The 19,215-nt window shown below is 41.6% G+C and overlaps 2 protein-coding genes across 7 annotated transcripts in view; both read left to right on the plus strand.

Moving 5' to 3' along the window:
• The window catches only part of LOC137332308 (protocadherin-10-like), a 245,812-nt gene that overhangs the window by 81,937 nt on the left and 144,660 nt on the right, over positions 1 to 19,215 (plus strand). The window contains exon 1 of one of the 6 annotated variants that reach the window (XM_067996023.1): positions 15,707 to 18,346. The exons of the other annotated variants lie outside the window; for them this stretch is intronic. Coding sequence (XP_067852124.1) covers positions 15,875 to 18,346 — 2,472 coding nt within the window. The 5' untranslated portion in view covers positions 15,707 to 15,874. Of the gene's footprint in view, positions 1 to 15,706; positions 18,347 to 19,215 lie in introns of those variants that run through there. 6 annotated transcript variants of the gene reach the window in all.
• LOC137332620 (protocadherin-10-like) lies at positions 155 to 11,741 on the plus strand. Its single transcript, XM_067996578.1, has 2 exons — positions 155 to 299; positions 9,205 to 11,741. Exons 1-2 carry the CDS (start codon positions 155 to 157, stop codon positions 11,739 to 11,741), a joined length of 2,682 nt encoding a protein of 893 aa, XP_067852679.1.

Genomic DNA, 19,215 nt, shown 5'->3' on the forward strand with positions numbered 1-19,215 from the left:
GTCTGAAGTTCCTGGGTCCGTTGGTGACATTAGCCTTTACTTAGTCATATCGTTAGGGATAACCTCATCTATTTTTCTCGTCATTTTAATTATCCTCGCCGTTAAGGTCCATAAAAACAGAAACCGGTTTGTTGCCCATAATGGCTCTCTGGAAATGTGTTGTTGCTTCGAAGCACGAGATTCGCTGAATGGAATTCAGAAAGCAAGCAGGAATCTTGAAATACTTCCGAACTATGTGGATGTATTTGGGGGCGATCCACTTTCGCAAAGCTTCCGCTATGGGACGTGTTCGACTTCAGGTACGGCCAAAATGTGCAGTTCATCTGCAGGCAAGATTGACATCACGAGTGGCAATGAAGAAATTCTCCGGAATTCAAACTTCAAGAGCACTGTAAACAGTGAGGTGAGGAGCTTATGAAAAAAGCACTTCTATGTTTGATTTGGGTGTACAGGCATCCTCTGAAGTATAGGAGCACAAGGTTCCATCTTTGTCTCGTTGCTGGCAGAGCAATGGCAGATATGGGTAAAAGTTGCAGATATGGGTAAAAGTTGCAGATATGGGTAAAAGTTGCACATCTGAACTTCTTTTACTATTTCTGTCCCTGATATTTATCCCTAAACAAGGCATCGTACGAGATAGAAATTCAGAAGTCGAGGTAAAAGGTCATAGTGCAGAATAGCAACAATGTGAAAAGAATAGGTGAAAAGATGAGACCAGTCAAATATTGGCTAGAAGACGCCAAAATTGCGTTATCGCAGATCCCGATAGCAAAGAGACTGAAAGAATCAAGACATTTCAAACGTTTGTAGTCCTGCATGAGGATGAGTTAGAATAGAAGACGATGTAATTGATCTGAATTCGGGAAGGAGAACGAGAGAGTAGATACATACTTGGAGTTTAGGAGAAGCAAGAAAAAAATCAGAGCACTGAAATAAGCATAGTACTACGGATAAGGTTGATAGAAGGGTTGTGATGAACTTAGAGAGAAGTTAGATTTAAGTCTGTAGTAAGAGAACGATTCCCGATCAGACAACAGGCTTTTGGGGATGAATATTGTGTTGTCCCTAAGAATGTGTTTGTATTCATTCACAATTAAATATTTCGAATTCATTAAGTGGCTTATCTGCACCCTAAGGACGTGTCCACACACGAGCTAGCTGTATTTTGTTACACTACTAAAGAAAAAGTCAAGAAGTAAGAGAAAAATAGTGAATAAATGCATAACTGCCTCAGAAGCATAGCTCAGAATGGATTTACAAGTATTAGTAAATTGCTGATTCTAATCGGTGCATAGTGCAGCATTGGATTCACATTTGATGTAAGCAGGAGTTCGAACAAATATTTCTCCTAATGTTTGTGTTGCATTCTGGAAGAAATACAAATAATACTATTTAATTTGAAACTTATTGGTGAATTTGTCTTCTCGGAGCAGAGTGATGTTCACATTGGAGAATGGATCACTTTTCTATTTCAAGCAATGCAATTGTGAAGCAGTTACAGATCGGACATGGCACAGTTTAAATGCACAATGAAGCTCATCTTGTTTATTTCAATAATGTGCCTCAACCTCAACTTCAGACGACTGGTCTTTAGCACCAGTGCGATATTTCATATTTAACACCAGCCTCGGTCCCTCTGAATGAGGCTGTCAACTGAGTGCCAAATTAGGGGCAGCCTTGTGCAGTGGGATTGCGCCCATTGGTAACTGTGCTTAATCTGCTCGAACTCACTTCACATAGAACTCTTCCATCCAGAAAAGAGAAAAGTCATTCATGTCAACAATCTCGTTTGGGTTAGCATCTGCGTCCTAAAAGGCAATGCGCTAAATAACGGTGCTCTCTATTCGCTAACATTGGTGTCATCAGCATCAGACAGTGATCCAACTATTCACGGTCGGAGAACAACTATGATACCAACCATAATATTAAAATGACTTTAGCAATGCACTAACGAAAATAATTGAATTGACTGATAAATGTAGAATTAATTAAGATGCGTATTTTTAAAGTTTATGTTGGCAGTGGGCTCTTTCATGGTGACTTGTGGAAAATTCACTGTATGATTAATTAATTTGAACTTTATTGGTGAATGTATGTCCTGGGGGCACAGCGATGTTAGCATTAGACAATTGAACAGATTTGCATTTCAAGCAACGCCATTGTGATGCAGTCATAGGCCAGACATAGCACAGTTTAAATACACAGTGAAGCTCCTCTTGTTTGTTTCAATAATGTGCCTCAACATCAAATGCAGAAGGCTGGTCCATAGCCTCAGTATGTTATTTCACATTAACATACTAGCCTTGGTCCATCTGAGTAAGGTTGTCAACTGAGTGTCAAATTGGAGGCAGCATTGTGCAGTGGGACCACGCCCACTAGTAGCTGTGCTTAGTCTCCCCAAACTCATCTCACATAGTGCTTTTACATCTGGAGAGAAAACACTTTGTCCCAACGATTTCTGTTAGATTAGCATCTATGTCCTAAAAGTGAACATACTAATCCAAGGCGCCAAATATTCCCGAATATTGACATCATCCGCAGCAGACAGTGGCACAAGGTTCACTATCGCAGAGCAACTATGATACCATGCATAATATTAAAGTACCTTTAGATGTACTCAGCGGAGCATTAACGAAAAGAATTGGTTGGGATAGCTGTATCATCACAATGACTGATAAATGTAGAATTAATGTGTATCTTTAAGATGTCTGATTGCAGTGGGTTCATTCATGATGACTTTCAGAAAATTGACTGTAAGACTATTCTTGAAGGACGGCTTAATACATGAAAGGAAGGCTCCAAAATTATAAAATAAAATGTTGCTTGGAATTTTGATTGCACAACAATAACTTTGGACAAAGGATTGCGAAGACGCTCTAGCTTTAAGAGATGCTGAGAATCGTCATTGGTTAAATCTGAGAATTTATCTTATCACCAATGAGAAGCTGAAATGTGAGTAGAGAACCTGACAACCAGATTTTGCCATTACATACTACCAGATACATTTGTAAAACTAAATGGTGAACTGCGCAACGTTACAGTTTTATGTATGAATCTAATGTCACTTTGCAAAAGATACCAGGAAAAATCGTTTCGGTGTTCAAAATGTACAGGTATTTTAAGCAACGAAGCTCTGCTGGATAAATTATGACGTGATAAACTTTATTCGATGGAATTGCTGAACTGCGTCTACCGCACTGAAGCATTTGGAAGGCTTTTGTTGGAAATTTAAATATTTTAAAATAAATGCATTGCTAAATTGGCAACTGCTACATTGATGGTACTTATTTTATGCACAAATTTGTTATTAAATTGGCGAAGAACTACTGGTGCCTTTGTTGTGAATATTGCAGTCGACTGGGTTTAGATGTGAGGCAGCCCTCAGCTCGTGGTTTCGGATTGTGTCCGGTCGGAGAAAGCAGCATTTGGACGTAAATTTTTATACAATGGTATTTTCTTTGTGAAGGCAAAACAACGACAGAGAATAGCTTTGTGGGCAGAACATCATTTCCATAATATGTTTTGGGGGTGCGAATGAAAACCCCGTCAGTCTCGCCCGAATTAATGTGGAAATTCTAGATTTAGATGGCAATGCTCCGAGTTTTCCAAAGAGTCAGTTATATCTGGAAAACTCAGAGGATGTTGAGCCAAGGGCTTCGGCCTTGAGTACACGCAAGTTCCGGACGTTGGAAGCAACTCCCTACAAACCTACGAACGTGTCCCGAACGATTATTACAGAAAACCAATCAACCCACAAGTTAGTACTAATCACCAAAGATGATACGGTCCCTAAAAATTCAGGAACTGCTTAGATAATAATCGTAGTACAGAATGCCAACGACAAGGCGCCCACGTTTCTCCAATCAGTTGAGACGGTCATCCGGTTGGAAGACTCACCCAAAGGAACTATGTAAATCAAACTAAACGCTTGAGCGATGGCTCCAATGAAGAGATAGTGTATTCTTTCAGAAGCCATACATCTGCTGGAATGCGTGAGCTGTTTGGTGTGGATTACAAAACAGGTGAAATCACAATTAAAGTTGATTTGGACTATGAAGAAAAATAGTGTTTTTGAGATCAACGTCCAGTCAATGGATAACGCAGCTCACTCTGCACCTATGCATTGTGAAGTGCTGGTGAACATTAGCAATAATGTGAATGATAACGCACCTGATGTGACTGTCTTCTGTATCCGGTCCAATTCCTGAAGACGTCCATCGTGGGGCTGTGGTGACTCTGATCAATGCAACAGACAAGGATTCGAGAGGAAATGGCCAGTTACAATATAAAATCACAAGCAATCTTCCTTTTAAATTAGATTCGTCTTTAAAGAACGATAATGTATTGCTTGCCCAGTACATATTAGATCGCGAAAACCTCACCAAGTTATTATCATTTGCGATAATTTGGGAACCCCTCCTCGTACATCAAAGTAAACAATCCCGGTGGAGAATTCGGATATAAATGAAAGCCACTACGTTTTACACAGCCTTTCTATGCACGCTACGTGATGAAGAATAATGCTATTGGGACTTATAGCTACTCAGTGACAGCTTCTGATCCAGATTTAAACCAGAATGCTCGACTGCCTTACTGTGTCTTGGAGATTCCGGTCCATGGACGGTTAGTATCCACATATGCCTATATTAATTCATATTTTCATAGCGTCCTTTTGACTACGAGAAAACTTTGGGATGCTTGTTCAAGCACCAGACTCTGGGATCCCACCTCTCACAAGCAACGTTTCGGTGGATTATAATGATACTTGATGAGAACTATAATGTGTCAGTGATTGTGCATCCAGTACCTGAATAAGGGTCAATAATAATAGCAGGAATTTCCCCCTTCGCAGCACCAGGCTGCCGAGTGGCCAAGGTGCCGACACATGATGCGAAAATGCCAAATTGTTCGCTTTTCTTACTTCATTCTCCGGACTACTGATCCTGGACTTTTTACTATTTTACCCGACACAGACGAAATCTGGACAATTCGTGGTATTGTGACCAAAGTTTTCAATAAACAAACGTTAGTCACCGCGTTAAAAAAATAACGGAACACCACGTGACCAGCTACAAAGAATATCGACTATATCGTAACAGAAATGTTCTCCGATTAAGCTATTTTTTGGAAGATCCCAGCTTGGATTCTGATATAAGCTTCTACTTGTCTTTAGGGATAATCTACTCCATTTTCTTATGGCTTAAATTATCTTCGTCGTTAAGGTATTCAAAAACAGAAATGATTTTGGTCGCCATAACTGTCCTTGAAGTTTAGAATAAGAGTCGATGTAAAAGTGGCAGTATGACTTGGGAGTCAAACCCGAAAGGGACTCTCCATACCTTAGGGTGCATTTGTACAGTGACATTAGTATAATTGGAAAACGGTTTCCACTTCCTATCGACTAAGCTGCAGTATATACCCAGAGTCAGGGCTGGATATGAAACCAGATCAGAAGCATCTGACTGAATTAGTTTCCAACCTACGTCTGGAGAAAAGTACAGTGAGGGTGTATTTATATAACAATTTCAGTGCTTGTGCCATGCAAACTCCTCTCAATTTCTCCAGAAATTGTAATATTGGGCGAGGGTTGACTGGTGTCTCTCACCCGCCCCCCCCCCCCACCCCCACCTCCCCAGAGAGCAGGAGTGAGACATCGCCGTGGAAAGTGTCAACCAGTTTACAGAATTGCCTACCGGATTCCCTGCATCTCCGGGGCACTTTAAAAAAATTATGTTGTGAGCAATTTAAATACTTATTCAATCCAAAGGCTGTCGAAACATTTGAAATTTAACGGTTGGGGAAGAGCTTCACAGGTGCAGGTAATCATGCATGTACAACAGATAAAGAGGAGGTACTTAAGGGGTTGACAGTACTCAAAGTAGAAAAGTCATCCGATCCAGATGGGTTGCATCGTAAGTTACAGAGAGAAGTAAGGGTAGAAATTGCAGAGGCTCTGGCTACAATATTCCAACCCTCCTTGCACATGGGAACAGTGCCAGAGGACTGGAGGATTGCAAATGTTAACCCCTGTTCAATAAAGGAGAGAGAGATAATTACAGGCCAGTTAGCCTAACGTCGGTGGTGGGGAAACTTTTAGCGACAATAATCCGGGACAAAATTAATTGGCACTTGGAAAACGTTTGGGCTAATAAATGAAAGTCAACATGGATGTGTTAAAAGAAAATCGTGTTTGACTAAATTGATTGAGTACTTTAATGATGTAATGGAGAGGGTTGATGAGGGTAGTTGGTTGATATTGTGCATGTGCACTTTCAAAGGGCATTTGATAGAGTGCCACATAATAGGCTTGTTAGCAAAATTAAAGCCCATGGGATTAAAGGGACAATGATGGCAGGGATACAAAATTGGCTAAGGGACAGGAAGTAGAGAGTAGTGGTGAACGGTTATTTTTCAGACTGATGGAAGTATACAGTGGTGTTCCCCAAATGTCAGTATTAGGACCATTGTCCTTTTTGATATATACTGATGACCTGGACTTGGGTACATAGGGTGTAATTTCAAAGTTTGCAGATGACACAAAACACGGGAATGTAGTAAACAATATGGAGGATAGTAACAGACTTTAGGAGGGCATAGACAGACTGGTGAAATGGGCAGACATATAGCAGATGAAATTTAATGCAGAGAAGTGTGAAGTGATACATTTTGTTAGGAAGAATGACGAGAGGCAATATAAAATAAATGGTACAATTTTAAAGGGTGTACAGGAACAGAGAGACCTGGGGATGTATGTACACAAATCTTTGAAGGTGGCAGGACAAGCTGAGATGGTTGTTAAAAAAGCATATGGGATCCTAGGCTTTATTAATAGAGGCATGGAATATAAAAGCAAGGAAGTTATGCTAAACCTTTATAAAACACTGGTTAGGCCTCAGCTGGAATATTCTGTTCAATTCTGGACACCACACTTTAGGAAGGAAGTCAAGGCCTTAGAGAGGGTGCAAAAGAGATTTACTAGAGTGTTGTCAGACATGAGCGTGGAGAGACTGGAAAAGCTGGGGTTGTTCTCGTTAGAGCAGAGAAGGTTAAGAGAAAATTTAATAGAGTTGTTCAAAATCATGAACGGGTTTGATCGAGTAAATAAGGAAAAACTATTTCCAGTGGCAGAAGGGTCAGTAAGCAGAGGATACAGTGTTAAGTTGATTGGCAAAAAAAACAGAGAGGACATGAGGAAAAACTTTTTTATGCAAAAGAGTAGTTATGATATGGAATACACTCCCCAAAAGGGCGGTGGAAGCAAATTCAATAATAACTTTCAAAGGGGAGTTGAATAAATACTTGAAGGGAAAAAGTACAGGGCTATGGAGAAAGAGCAGGGGAATGGAACTAATTAGATAGCTCTTTCAAAGAACCGGCACAGACACGATGGGCTAAATGGCCTCCTTCTGTGTTGTAACATGCTATGATATTATGATATTCTGATGCAGAGTCCTCTCCTAAGCAGAAGAATCAGAGTTCCATCAAAGTAAAGTTAAGAATGCATTGTCTGGCTGTAATGGAAACTGCTGCTTTTGGCTTGATAGCTCTAACGTAAATGCACCTTGAGACATCCCTACTCTTGAATTGTTCAGGTTTGACCCTTCAAGGAGTGCAATTATACCACAAGCAAGGATTTGCGATTGGTAGCAACTTACAGTGAGATGGAGCCTGCCGGACTAAATTTCACAACCAGCTCCATGTCGTTCTCTAGTCAAGGAAAGATAAGCTCTGTGTATGCAGGCAAATGAAGGTTACATTTTAATAGAAGCAGGTCAAATGATGTTTATGAAGTTTGTTTTCAAATGGTTGTATTGCAGCTTTTTCTAAACCTTCACTGGTCGGAGTCCCACACAATTTGCTTGTATTCAGTTCCTATGTCTCCACATCTGAGTCGTGCAATAGATTTTGCATTCGTGCAAAACTAAAAGTACTTGGCATCAATCTAAACTGTGTGGTATAACTTGACTATGCACCAGCAATTGTACTTTAGCTACAACCTCAGAAAAACAAATTTGCAAAATTCAGAAGATTTTGGTTATGCCGACCAATATAAAGCAGGAACTAGGTTAGAATTTCCCAATTCGTTTAATATGCGATTCCTATGTTGTAATTATACTCGCAAAAATTGATTTCCGATATGCATCTGTAAAAAATCGGCAGTATTACTGCTGAGTCAAGTGCTGATCTCGCTGTTGTTTCACACTGACCACAGTGCAACTGCAGTTGGATGATAAGAAAAGTTTTAAAAGTTCTCTGGAACTTATGTAACCTCACTATGAATCGTTTAATCACATCAGAGAGAGCGAGAGGGAGGGAGAGGGAGAGAGAGATCTAGTCAACTCTCGCCCAGTATTACAATTTCTGGAACCATTGAAAAGAGATATGCAGTCACTGGGTGAGGTCGAGACAACACTTGGCAGTATAACTGGAGTCTGCTGGCCCTCATGAAACCCTACAGGTACTGGTGTAATACCGATACCTGCTGTATACCTGTCATCGTGAATGGACCCTTTACTCTCAGAGGGGAAGCGACAATATGTTAACCCTTTCCACTACAGAGCCTCTACGGTATGTTAATTTGAATCTGCATACTTTGCCACACAGTTCATTGTAAGAAAAAGCCCAGAATATAATTAAAGTGAATTGCCTTACTTCAATATAGAAGAGTAGCAAAATTACCACAATGTCCCAAAATAAAGCCTTCATTCAGACTTGTGTGTTATCAGGAGGTTCTTAATAACTGCCTCTTAAAATATCCATTGTAAAACTGTTCCGTACAAATAATTTTCCAGAAAGAAGAAAATATCGAGAATAGAGAAAGAAAGGTTTCATTCAATTTTTAATTGCGCACCAATAAATGTAAAAAAAATCGACGAAGCTTTAAGAAGACATTCTCGCTTTAAGAAATCAGGAGTATTCTGATTGGTTAAATACGTGTGTGCCATTGTGCACCAATCAGAAGCTGAGATGTGACTGGTGATCTTGACTGGCCCCTTCCTATCCACCCCATCGCGTACGATCAGATAGAGCGTAAAACTGGATAGCGAGCTGCGTTTGGTTATACCAGGTTTTGTTCATTGGCGATTTTAAAAGAAATTAGAAGATTTTTCAGGAACAATCTCGGCGATTTTTAAGAAGTAAAGGTATTTTGTGCAATTTAGTTCATCCAGTTAAGAAATGATATCTAAACAACTTTATTCCAAGGAATTATTGAGCAGTACCGCGTCGCGCTGAAACAATTAGAATGCTTTGTGCTGGTCATGAGATATAAAATATATTATTTTATAAAATGGCAACTGTTATACTGTATATTCTCCTCGTGGCACATAGTTTCTGGACAGATTCGTTATTCAATTCCTGAAGAGCTGCAACCGGGCTCCTTTGTTGGGAATATCGCAGCCGATTTGGGTTTAGATGTGCAACAGCTCTCAGCTCGCAGTTTGCGGATTGTATCTGGTTCAAGGAAGCAGTATTTCGATGTAAATTTAAACAATGGAATCCTGTTCGTAAAGGAAAAAATTGACAGAGAACAACTCTGTGGACCGAGCCGCACTTGTACGGTATCCCTGGAGGCTGTGCTTGCAACCCCCCTCAATTTGTACCACGCTGAAGTGGAGATTTTAGATGTAAATGATAACGCTCCCAGATTTTCAAAGAGCCAATTCCGCCTGGAAATCTCAGAGGCCTCGGCACTGGGAGCGCGCTTCCCCCTCGAGCGTGCGCGTGATGCAGACGTTGGAACCAACTCCCTGGGAACCTACGAGCTCCTGGCCGACGATTATTTCGCTCTGGAAGTACAGACTCGCAGTGGCGATGGTAAACTGCCATTGTTGGTGTTGCAAAAGCCTCTGGACAGAGAAAAGGAATCGGTCCACCGGTTAGTGCTAATTGCTAAAGACAAAGGGGTCCCTGAACGGTCAGGCACTGCTCAAGTACTGATTATAGTAGGAGATGTAAACGACAACGAGCCCATTTTCGATCAGTCAGTCTATAGGGTCAGTCTGTTGGAAAATGCTCCCAAAGGAACCCTGGTAATTAAATTAAATGCCACTGACTTGGATGATGGTTCCAATGGAGACATAATATACTCTTTCAGCAGTCATACCATTGCAGGAGTGCCCGAGCTATTTGCTATAGATTCCAAAACTGGTGAAATCAGAGTGAAGGGGATTTTGGATTATGAAGAAAACAGAGCATTTGAGATCAACGTGCAAGCAATAGATAAGGGTCGTTACCCCAAGCCCGTGTACTGCGATGTGCTGGTGGACATTATTGATGTGAATGATAACGCACCTAAAGTGACTTTGACTTCCTTGTCCAGTCCAGTTAGTGAAGGTGCTCCGCCGGGCACCGTAGTTGCTCTGATCAGCGCAACAGACAAAGATTCAGGAGAAAATGGAAAGATAGAATGTCAAGTCGCAGACAATCTTTTTTTCATCCTAGATTTATCCTTAAAGAACTATTATAGACTGCTTACCCATCATCCACTAGACCGCGAAAATATATCCAAGTATGACGTTATTATCACATGCAGAGATGCGGGAAACCCTCCTCTTTCATCCAAGAAAACCATCCGGGTGGAGATTTCAGACATAAATGACAACTCACCACAGTTTACGCAGCCTTTATATACTGCTTACGTGATGGAGAACAATATTATGGGGGCTTCTATCTTCCAAGTAACTGCTTTTGATCCGGATTTAAGACAGAATTCTCGACTATCCTATTCTATCTTGGAAACTCGGGTTCAGGAGGAGTTAGTGTTTGCTTACGTCGACATTAATTCAGAGAGTGGTATCATACTTTCTCAGAGATATTTTGACTATGAACAACTAAAACATTTTCAGATCCAGGTTCAAGCACAGGACTCTGGAGTCCCCGCACTTACTAGTAATGCCTCGGTGAACGTAATTATCCTTGACCAGAATGACAATGCCCCAGTGATCCTGCATCCAATACCCGAGTTTGGGTCAACAGTAATGGAGACAGTGTCCCGCTTCGCTGAACCAGGATGCTTAGTCGCGAAGGTATCGGCCACCGACGCTGATGCTGGTGCAAATGGCCAACTTTCTTACCAGATTAGGCAAAGTACAGACCCTGGCCTCTTTACAATTTCAACCGCAACTGGCGAAATCTGGACAATCCGTCGCCTTGTGAACAAAGACTCCAAGAAGCAACGGTTGCTCATTGTGGTAGCAGACAATGGAACGCCATCTCTTTCAGCTACAATGACTATAATATTAACTGTAGTCGAGGCCAATACCGAGATGCTTCCTGATGCGAGTAACCTGGCTGAAGATCCTGGATTAACTTCTGACATAAGTCTTTACTTAGTTATATCTTTAGGGATAATCTCATCGATTTTTCTACTGGTTTTAATTGTCCTCGCCTTCAAAGTCCATAAAAACAGAACTGGCTTTGATTTTCATTCCTGGGCCATGGACACCTGTTGCTGCTTCGAAACAAGGAATTCGTTAAATGGGATTCAAAAAGCCAGCCGGAGTATTCACATAGCTCCAAACTATGTTGAAGTATTTGGGGGCGATCCACTTTCCCAAAGTTACCGCTACGGGACTTGTTCAACTTTAAATTCCAACAAGAGAGACTTGATGTTTCCCAACACGTGCGATTCATCTACAGATAAGATTAACGCCAGGGGCGAAATGATTGAGAAAAATAAACATCCGCTAACTTCAAGTTATGCAAAGTATAATAACACTGCAAGTAGCGAGGTGAGGTGACAGTTTTTTAAAAATCACGTGTTGATTTGATTCCACATTAATTTCGAAGTTAGATTCTGTCTGTTTCTTTCTGGTGGTGTACAATTGTAAGAGTTAACTGAACGCAGCAGAGCTCAAATTACCTCCAATGTGGTTACTGACTTGCCCAGGATTGCCTATATGCAAAGTAATATCCCTTAGAATGCGTACACGTCATTGTACTGTTAAATTATAACAACTCTTCAAGTGTTTTATCCTCAATCATTAGAAGCCACACGAGCTGGTCAATGTACAGTCCATTATTAAAAGTAATTATTTGGTTAAACTGTGAATTGAAAAGTTAATCCTAGGTCATAGGAAGGGTATGTCATGATATATTTGCTTTTTGTGGTATATATTAATGATTTAGACTTAACTGTAAGGGGCATGATTAAGAAGTTTGCAGATGATACAAAAATTGGCCGTGTGGTTGATGGTGAGGAGGAAAGCTGTAAACTGCAGGAAGATATCAATGAACTGGTCAGGTGGGCAAAAAAGTGGCAAATGGAATTCAATCAGGAGAAGTGTGAGGTGATGCATTTGGGGAGGTCAAACAAAGCAATGGAGTACACAATAAATGGGAGGATACTGAGAGATGTAGAGGAAGAGAGGAACCTTGGGGTGCATGTCCACAGATCCCTGAAGGTAGCAGGACAGGTAGATAAGGTTGTTAAAGCATACAGGATACTTTTCTTTATTAGCCGAGGCATAGAATATAAGAGCAGGGCGGTTATGCTAGAACTGATTAAAGCACTAGTTAGGCCACAGCTAGAGAACTGCTTACAGTTTTGGTCACCACATTACAGGAAGGATGTAATTGCACTAGAGAGGGTACAGAGGAGATTTACGAGGCTGTTGCCAGGACTGGTGAATTTTAACTATGAGGAAAGATTGGATAGGCTGGGGTTGTTTTCATTGGAACAGAGGAGAGTGAGGGGTGATTTAATTGTGGTGTATAAAATTATGAGGAACCTAGATAGAGTGGACAGGAAGGACTTATTTCTCTTAGCAGAGAGGTCAAAAACCTGGGTGCATAGATTTAAAGTAAATGGTAGAAGGGTTTGAGGGGAGCTGAAGAAAACAAAATTTCACCCAGAGGGTGGTGGGGGTCTGGAACTCACTGCCTGAAAGGGTGGTAGAGACAGGAACCCTCATCACATTTCAAAAATACTTGGATATGCACTTGAAGTGCCGTAACCTACAAGGCTACGGACCAAGTGCTGAAAAGTGGGATTAGGCTGGGGAGCTCTATTTCGACTGGCGCAGACACGATGGGCCGAATGGCCTCCTTCTGTGCCGTAAATTTTCTATGTTTCTATGTTCTATATTTCCAAGTACCCACTAGTTACTGAATCTGCTCGAACTAGCTTTCATGTGCAAGGCAATGCGGCGCCAGCTTCACGGTTATTGTGTAATGATCCATAAATGTGAGTTTCACGATTTTTCATTTATCTAGAAATTGCCAGCTGATACTTATTTTAGTTTGTTATCCATGTTTGTGGTCATCAGGACGATGTATGTTCTCCCTCAGGATTGGTTCCCTTTTCCATTTGAGGTAACCAGTGTTATAATCATGTACTCTCAAGCCAGTCTACGCACAGTTGGCAGCAGAATAAAGATGCAGGTATACCACGAGACCAGCAAGTGCAATCTTATCTCCCAGCTCAGCGTTGTTACTCCCTGATAGAAAGAGGATATCTGTGTATGTTTGCTAACGTGCATATACATCTCCCACGCTGCCTGATAAGATTTTTAACTTGCCTCGGCGCAGTTGCTGCCTTCTGAAATCGAAGCGCTTTGAGACCACCTCCTTGAAGAAAGTGTAGGGTGATGAAGAAAAGACAAACAGGACTTTAGGATTTACAGTCCCAGAAAGTGATGATTAGCTTATACAAAGCACTGGTCTAGCCTTTCTTGACTATTGTATACAGTTGTGAAACGGTCCGGCGCGGTGTTGGCTGGAGGGTTCATTCTGGCCATGGAGAGAGTACAAACAGGCCAACTAGGTTAATAAATTTGATTCGTTTATGGGTTCCAAGGCTGCTTACATCGCGTCGAAATGGCTAAGGCATAATCTTATTGCAGTTTGTAATATATTAAAGGGAGTAAATAAACTGGATCACAGAAATATACTCAATATTATTGCAAGCTCCAGGATAATGGTACTTGGATTCAAGTTTAGACTGGAAAAGGCAAAGGCCCAGTTAAGATATAACTACTTCGTGTTGTGAATATAATAAGACGCAAAAGCACAGGATCTTACAAATTTCAAGAGGGTGATGGATACATTTTTGACAGACTGGCCTATTGAAGGATATGAGAGATAAAATGGAGCATGGAGACTGTGGCCTCCAGGATGGGCGAGATGCATGAAAATGCGTTTTACTAGTTCTTCACGGTCTTATGTTCTTATGTTCGTAAGGACATTGGGAAATAAATGGAAGCGCATTTTGTGATGTGACAGAGGTGTACTCGGTTTCCTGAAGATTGCTCAATTGCTCCAAGGGAGTCCAGGAGAAATTTCCCAAAAGCAAAATACTGCGGATGCTGGAAATCTGAAATAAAAATAGAAAATACTGGAAACAATCAGCTGATCAGGCAGGATTTGTGGAGCGAGAAACAGAGTTAGCATTTCAGGTCGATGACCTTTCATCAGAACTGAAAGATTTTTTTTAAGCATTTTTTAAAATGCCGCACGATTTTGCCTCTGTTTTCCATCCTCCGTGAGTTGACATTAGTAGCGATTGGGGAGGATGATACATGGGCTTGTTTCATATGTTGAACATTAATGGGCCTGATGATCTTTTTCCACCCTTTTCATATGTAGGTATGTAATCTCAGAAGATCCCAAGCGCAGAATTGGGTCCTGTTTTGTCTGAGGGTCCACATATACTAATCTGAAAATGCTCACATTTATCTCAGGTAGGCCCGTTATATGCCTTAATGAGACGCAGCTTCAGGTGTACATCTAGAGAAAACCCAGAGTAAAACGCTGAAGTCAGCGGCTCGAGTTACTACAAACCACACTAAAAGAAAGAGGTACCCCCCACTATTAAGCTTCATTTAGACTGCTGAAAAACTGTTTTCCGGTACCAAGACAAATTTCAAACGTGATTTTGAATCCTTCTAACATTAACAGAGAGGCCTCGAGGGATCCCTCCTAAGTTTAACAATTATTGAGAGACCAATGAGTAGCGTTCTACTCAAATGTGCATTCAGGGATACACAGAACTATGATACTGCTGGGCCAGAGCAATAAGGGAGCTGAGAATGCAGCTATGATCTATTGTTTCCCCCTCCCATTACACTCTAAATGTATGGCATAAGTCTGACAACTCTCGTATGATTGGTGCCTTACACCTAATCAGCATAGGCTGAATTCAAATCCCTGGCCAGGAACCGAAAGACGGTGTGTTAACCCGTTGCACCACCTAGTCTCCACGGGATTTGATTTATTTATTTAGTCACACGTTAAATGAAAAAAATTACTTCCTTTTAAAAAAATTACAGATTCAACAGGTAATTGGAAGCTTGGCAGAATCCCTGAACAGTCCCATAACGACACATTCACTGAGATGTGCATTTTATCGAAGGTTTTGGACAGCAGGCTCTTAAGATCTGTTGTGAAACAGTAGTATAGATTTGTTTTTAACAAAGAGTGAAAAAAATGACCATAGTACCAAATGATATACTTCTACTAATTTTCGGTTGTACAATAATAAATGTAAATATGCTGCAAAGGGAATAAGAAGACATCCTAGCTTTAAGAAGTGAGCAGTATTCTGATTGGTTGAATACGAATGTTCGACTGTTGACCAATCAGAAGCTAAAATGTGATTGGTGATCCGGACAGCCCCCTTCCCTTCCCATCCTCCATTTCGTAACATCAGATACAGTGTAAGACTGGATGGCGAGCTGCTGCGCAATGTTTCATCGGTGATTTTAGGCGAAATGAGACGATTTAAATGAAATAATCTCGGCGATTCTCAAAATACGCACAGGTACTGTTGTACAATAAGCTCCTTCGAGTTAAGAAACGATATTGAAATGACTCTTACAGGGATTATGAACTGTGCCGTCTCGTGCTGAAACAATTGGAATGATTCAGTGTGGAAATGAGATATAAAATAATTTGGTTCCTAAAATGGCAACTATTGTTCTATATATTCTCTTCATGGGATCTAGTTTCTGGGCAGATTCGTTATTCGATTCCTGAAGAGCTGCAACTGGGCGCCTTTGTTGGGAATATCGCGGGCGATTTGGGTTTAGATGTAAACGAGCTCTCAGCTCGCAGTTTGCGGATTGCGGCCGGTGCCAGGAAACAGTATTTGGAGGTAAATTTAGACAATGGGATTTTCTTTGTGAGGGAAAAAATAGACAGAGAACAGCTCTGTGGGCCGAGCCTCACTTGCGTGCTATCCTTGGAAGCCGTGATTCAAAATCCCCTCAACTTGTACCATGTTGAGGTGGAGATTCTGGATGTAAATGACAACGCTCCTAGATTTCCAAAAAGCCAGTTCCGCCTTGAAATCTCAGAGGTGGCGGCGCCGGGAACGCGCTTCCCCTTCGAGTCCGCGCACGACCCGGACGTTGGAACCAACTCCGTACAAACCTACCAGCTCCTCGCGAACGATTATTTTACTCTCGATGTACAGACACGCAGTGGAGTGGGAACGTTTCCAGTTCTGGTGTTGGAAAGATCCCTGGATAGAGAAAAGCAATCTGCCCACAGGTTAGTGCTAATAGCTAAAGACGGCGGATCTCCTGAAAGGTCAGGCACTGCTCAGGTCACAGTCTTGGTACAGGATGCAAATGACAACGCGCCTATTTTTCCCCAGTCTGTTTATAGGGTCACACTGTTAGAAAATGCACCGAAAGGAACTCTGGTAATCAGGTTAAACGCCACTGACTTGGATGCTGGTTCTAATGGAGAGATAGAGTACTCTTTCAGCAGCCGGACAGCAGTTAGTGTGCCTCAGCTGTTTGGTCTAAATTCGAAAACTGGTGAAATCACAGTCAAAGGACATCTGGACTATGAAGAAATCAATGTATTTGCTATTAACGTGCAAGCGGTTGACAAAGGTGTTTTGGCAATCCCCGTGTATTGTGATGTTGTGGTGAACATTATTGATGTGAATGATAACTATCCCGAAGTGACTTTGACTTCCTTGTCCAGTCCAATTCGTGAAGATGCTCCGCCAGGCACCGTCGTTGCTCTGATCAGCGCAGCAGACAAAGATTCAGGAGAAAATGGGCAAGTAAAATGTGAAATCGCAAATAATCTTCCCTTCAAGCTGGACTTATCTTTAAAGAGCTATTATAGATTGCTTACTCAGCGGCTGCTGGATCGTGAAAATGCCTCTAAGTACGACGTTACTATTACTTGCAAGGACGCAGGAACCCCTCCGCTGAGTTCCAACAAAACAATCCTGGTGGAGGTTTCCGATATAAATGACAACGCGCCACGCTTTACCCAGCCTTTGTACACCGCTTATGTAATGGAGAACAATGTTATTGGGACTTCTATTTTCCAAGTGACAGCTTTCGATGCAGATTCAAACCAGAATGCTCGACTATCCTATTCTATCCCAGGGACTCAGATTCAGGGCCCACTAACGTCCTCTTATGTCTACATCAACTCAGACAGTGGTGTCATATTTTCTCAGAGATCTTTTGACTACGAGCAACTCAAAAACTTTCAGATCCAGGTTCAAGCACAGGATTCTGGAGTCCCGCCACTCACCAGCAACGTTTCAGTGGAGATTATTATTCTTGATCAGAATGACAATGCCCCCGTGATCGTGCATCCAGTACCCGAGTTTGGCTCAACAGTAATGGAGACCGTTTCCCGCTTCGCTGAACCAGGGTATTTAGTCGCTAAGGTATCGGCCACTGACGCGGACACTGGGCGAAACGCACAGCTTTCTTATCAGATTCGGCAAGGTACAGATCCTGGCCTTTTTACTATTTCAACCGAGACTGGCGAAATCTGGACAACCCGTCGTATGGTGAACAATGATAGCAGAAAGCAAAAGTTGCTCATCTTGGTAAAGGATAACGGAGCACCATCCCTATCCGCTACAGTGACTATCATCTTATCAGTCGTAGAGGGCGATTCAGAAATGTTATCTGATGCAAGTAGTTTATCTGAAGGTTCTGGGTTAACTTCCGACATAAGCCTTTATTTAGTCATATCTTTAGGGATAATCTCGTCGGTTTTTCTCATGGTTTTAATTATCCTCGCTGTTAAGGTCCATAAGAGCAGACACGGTTTCGTTGATCACAGTTGTTATGTGGAGATGTGCTGCTGCTTTGAAGCAAGGAATTCGCTGAATGGAATTCAGAAAGCAAGCCGAAACATTCAGATACCTCCTAACTACGTTGAAGTATTTGGAGGAGATCCACTTTCCCAAAGTTTCCGCTACGAGACGTGTTCAACTTTAAATTCCTCCCAGAGGGATGCCGTGTTCCCCAAACTGTACACTTCATCGACGGACAACAATTGCATCAATAGCCAAGTAATGGGGAAGGGAGAAAACCCACTGAAAACAAAGTCTGCAAACAATAGGAACCCTGTAAATAGTGAGGTGAGGTACTGATAATGAAAAACTCACGTGTTTGTTTTGGGTCCACAGGTAGCCAGCACAAGATTATTTGCTCCCTTTGTGGATTTGTAAGCCATTTTATTTTTCATTTTGTTTTTTTAATTAACGTGTCCAATCCAGCCTCTCAGCCGCGTTTCAGAATGCGCTCAATCTGTTGTACAGTTAATAATTGCAGCTTTGTAGATTAGTAATTCGCCCCCTACCCCAACCCCCACAACCCACCCTTTCCTCCTCCACCCCACTCATCTGAGTTCACACGGCGCGTTCCACTATTACGTGCAATAACACCATTACGTTGCTAAGCGTAAAATCGAAACATAAATCATCATCTCGGAGAATGTGTATGTTAGGATAGATTTCCAGGTGCCAACTACTTATTGATCCTACTCGAACTGAACTCAAGTCGAATTTCGATTTAAATAAGTTGCGGTAAAGTATCCATAATTAATGTGGGAGAGTTCGAAAATGTTGAGTAATATTTTATTTATTGACGAACTGCCTGTGTTATTTCTAATAAGTGGTGGCGGTGATGTTAGTGGGGGGAGGGGGGTTGTAATTACTAACTGGAACTGTTTTAAGTTATTTAGATCCATCTTATTCAGTGGTCATCAAAGAGAGGCCGGCATTTTAGGGACGTAATACCTTCAACATGCTTTGCCAACTCACGTGTAGCACAGTGAAATGGACCAGTCATACTGCAGGTACTGATTTCTAACAGTCGCCTCCTTATAGTGAGATGTATCGAGCAGATGTGTTGCCAGTTCCATGTTGCTGTGTTTTCAGGAAAAGGTGTAGGTGTTTACACCCAGGTACAATTCTCAGTGACTTGTGGCCAATAGTTGCTTCAATTT

The sequence above is a fragment of the Heptranchias perlo genome, chromosome 14, assembly GCF_035084215.1.
Source record: "Heptranchias perlo isolate sHepPer1 chromosome 14, sHepPer1.hap1, whole genome shotgun sequence".
Taxonomy (NCBI): domain Eukaryota; kingdom Metazoa; phylum Chordata; class Chondrichthyes; order Hexanchiformes; family Hexanchidae; genus Heptranchias; species Heptranchias perlo.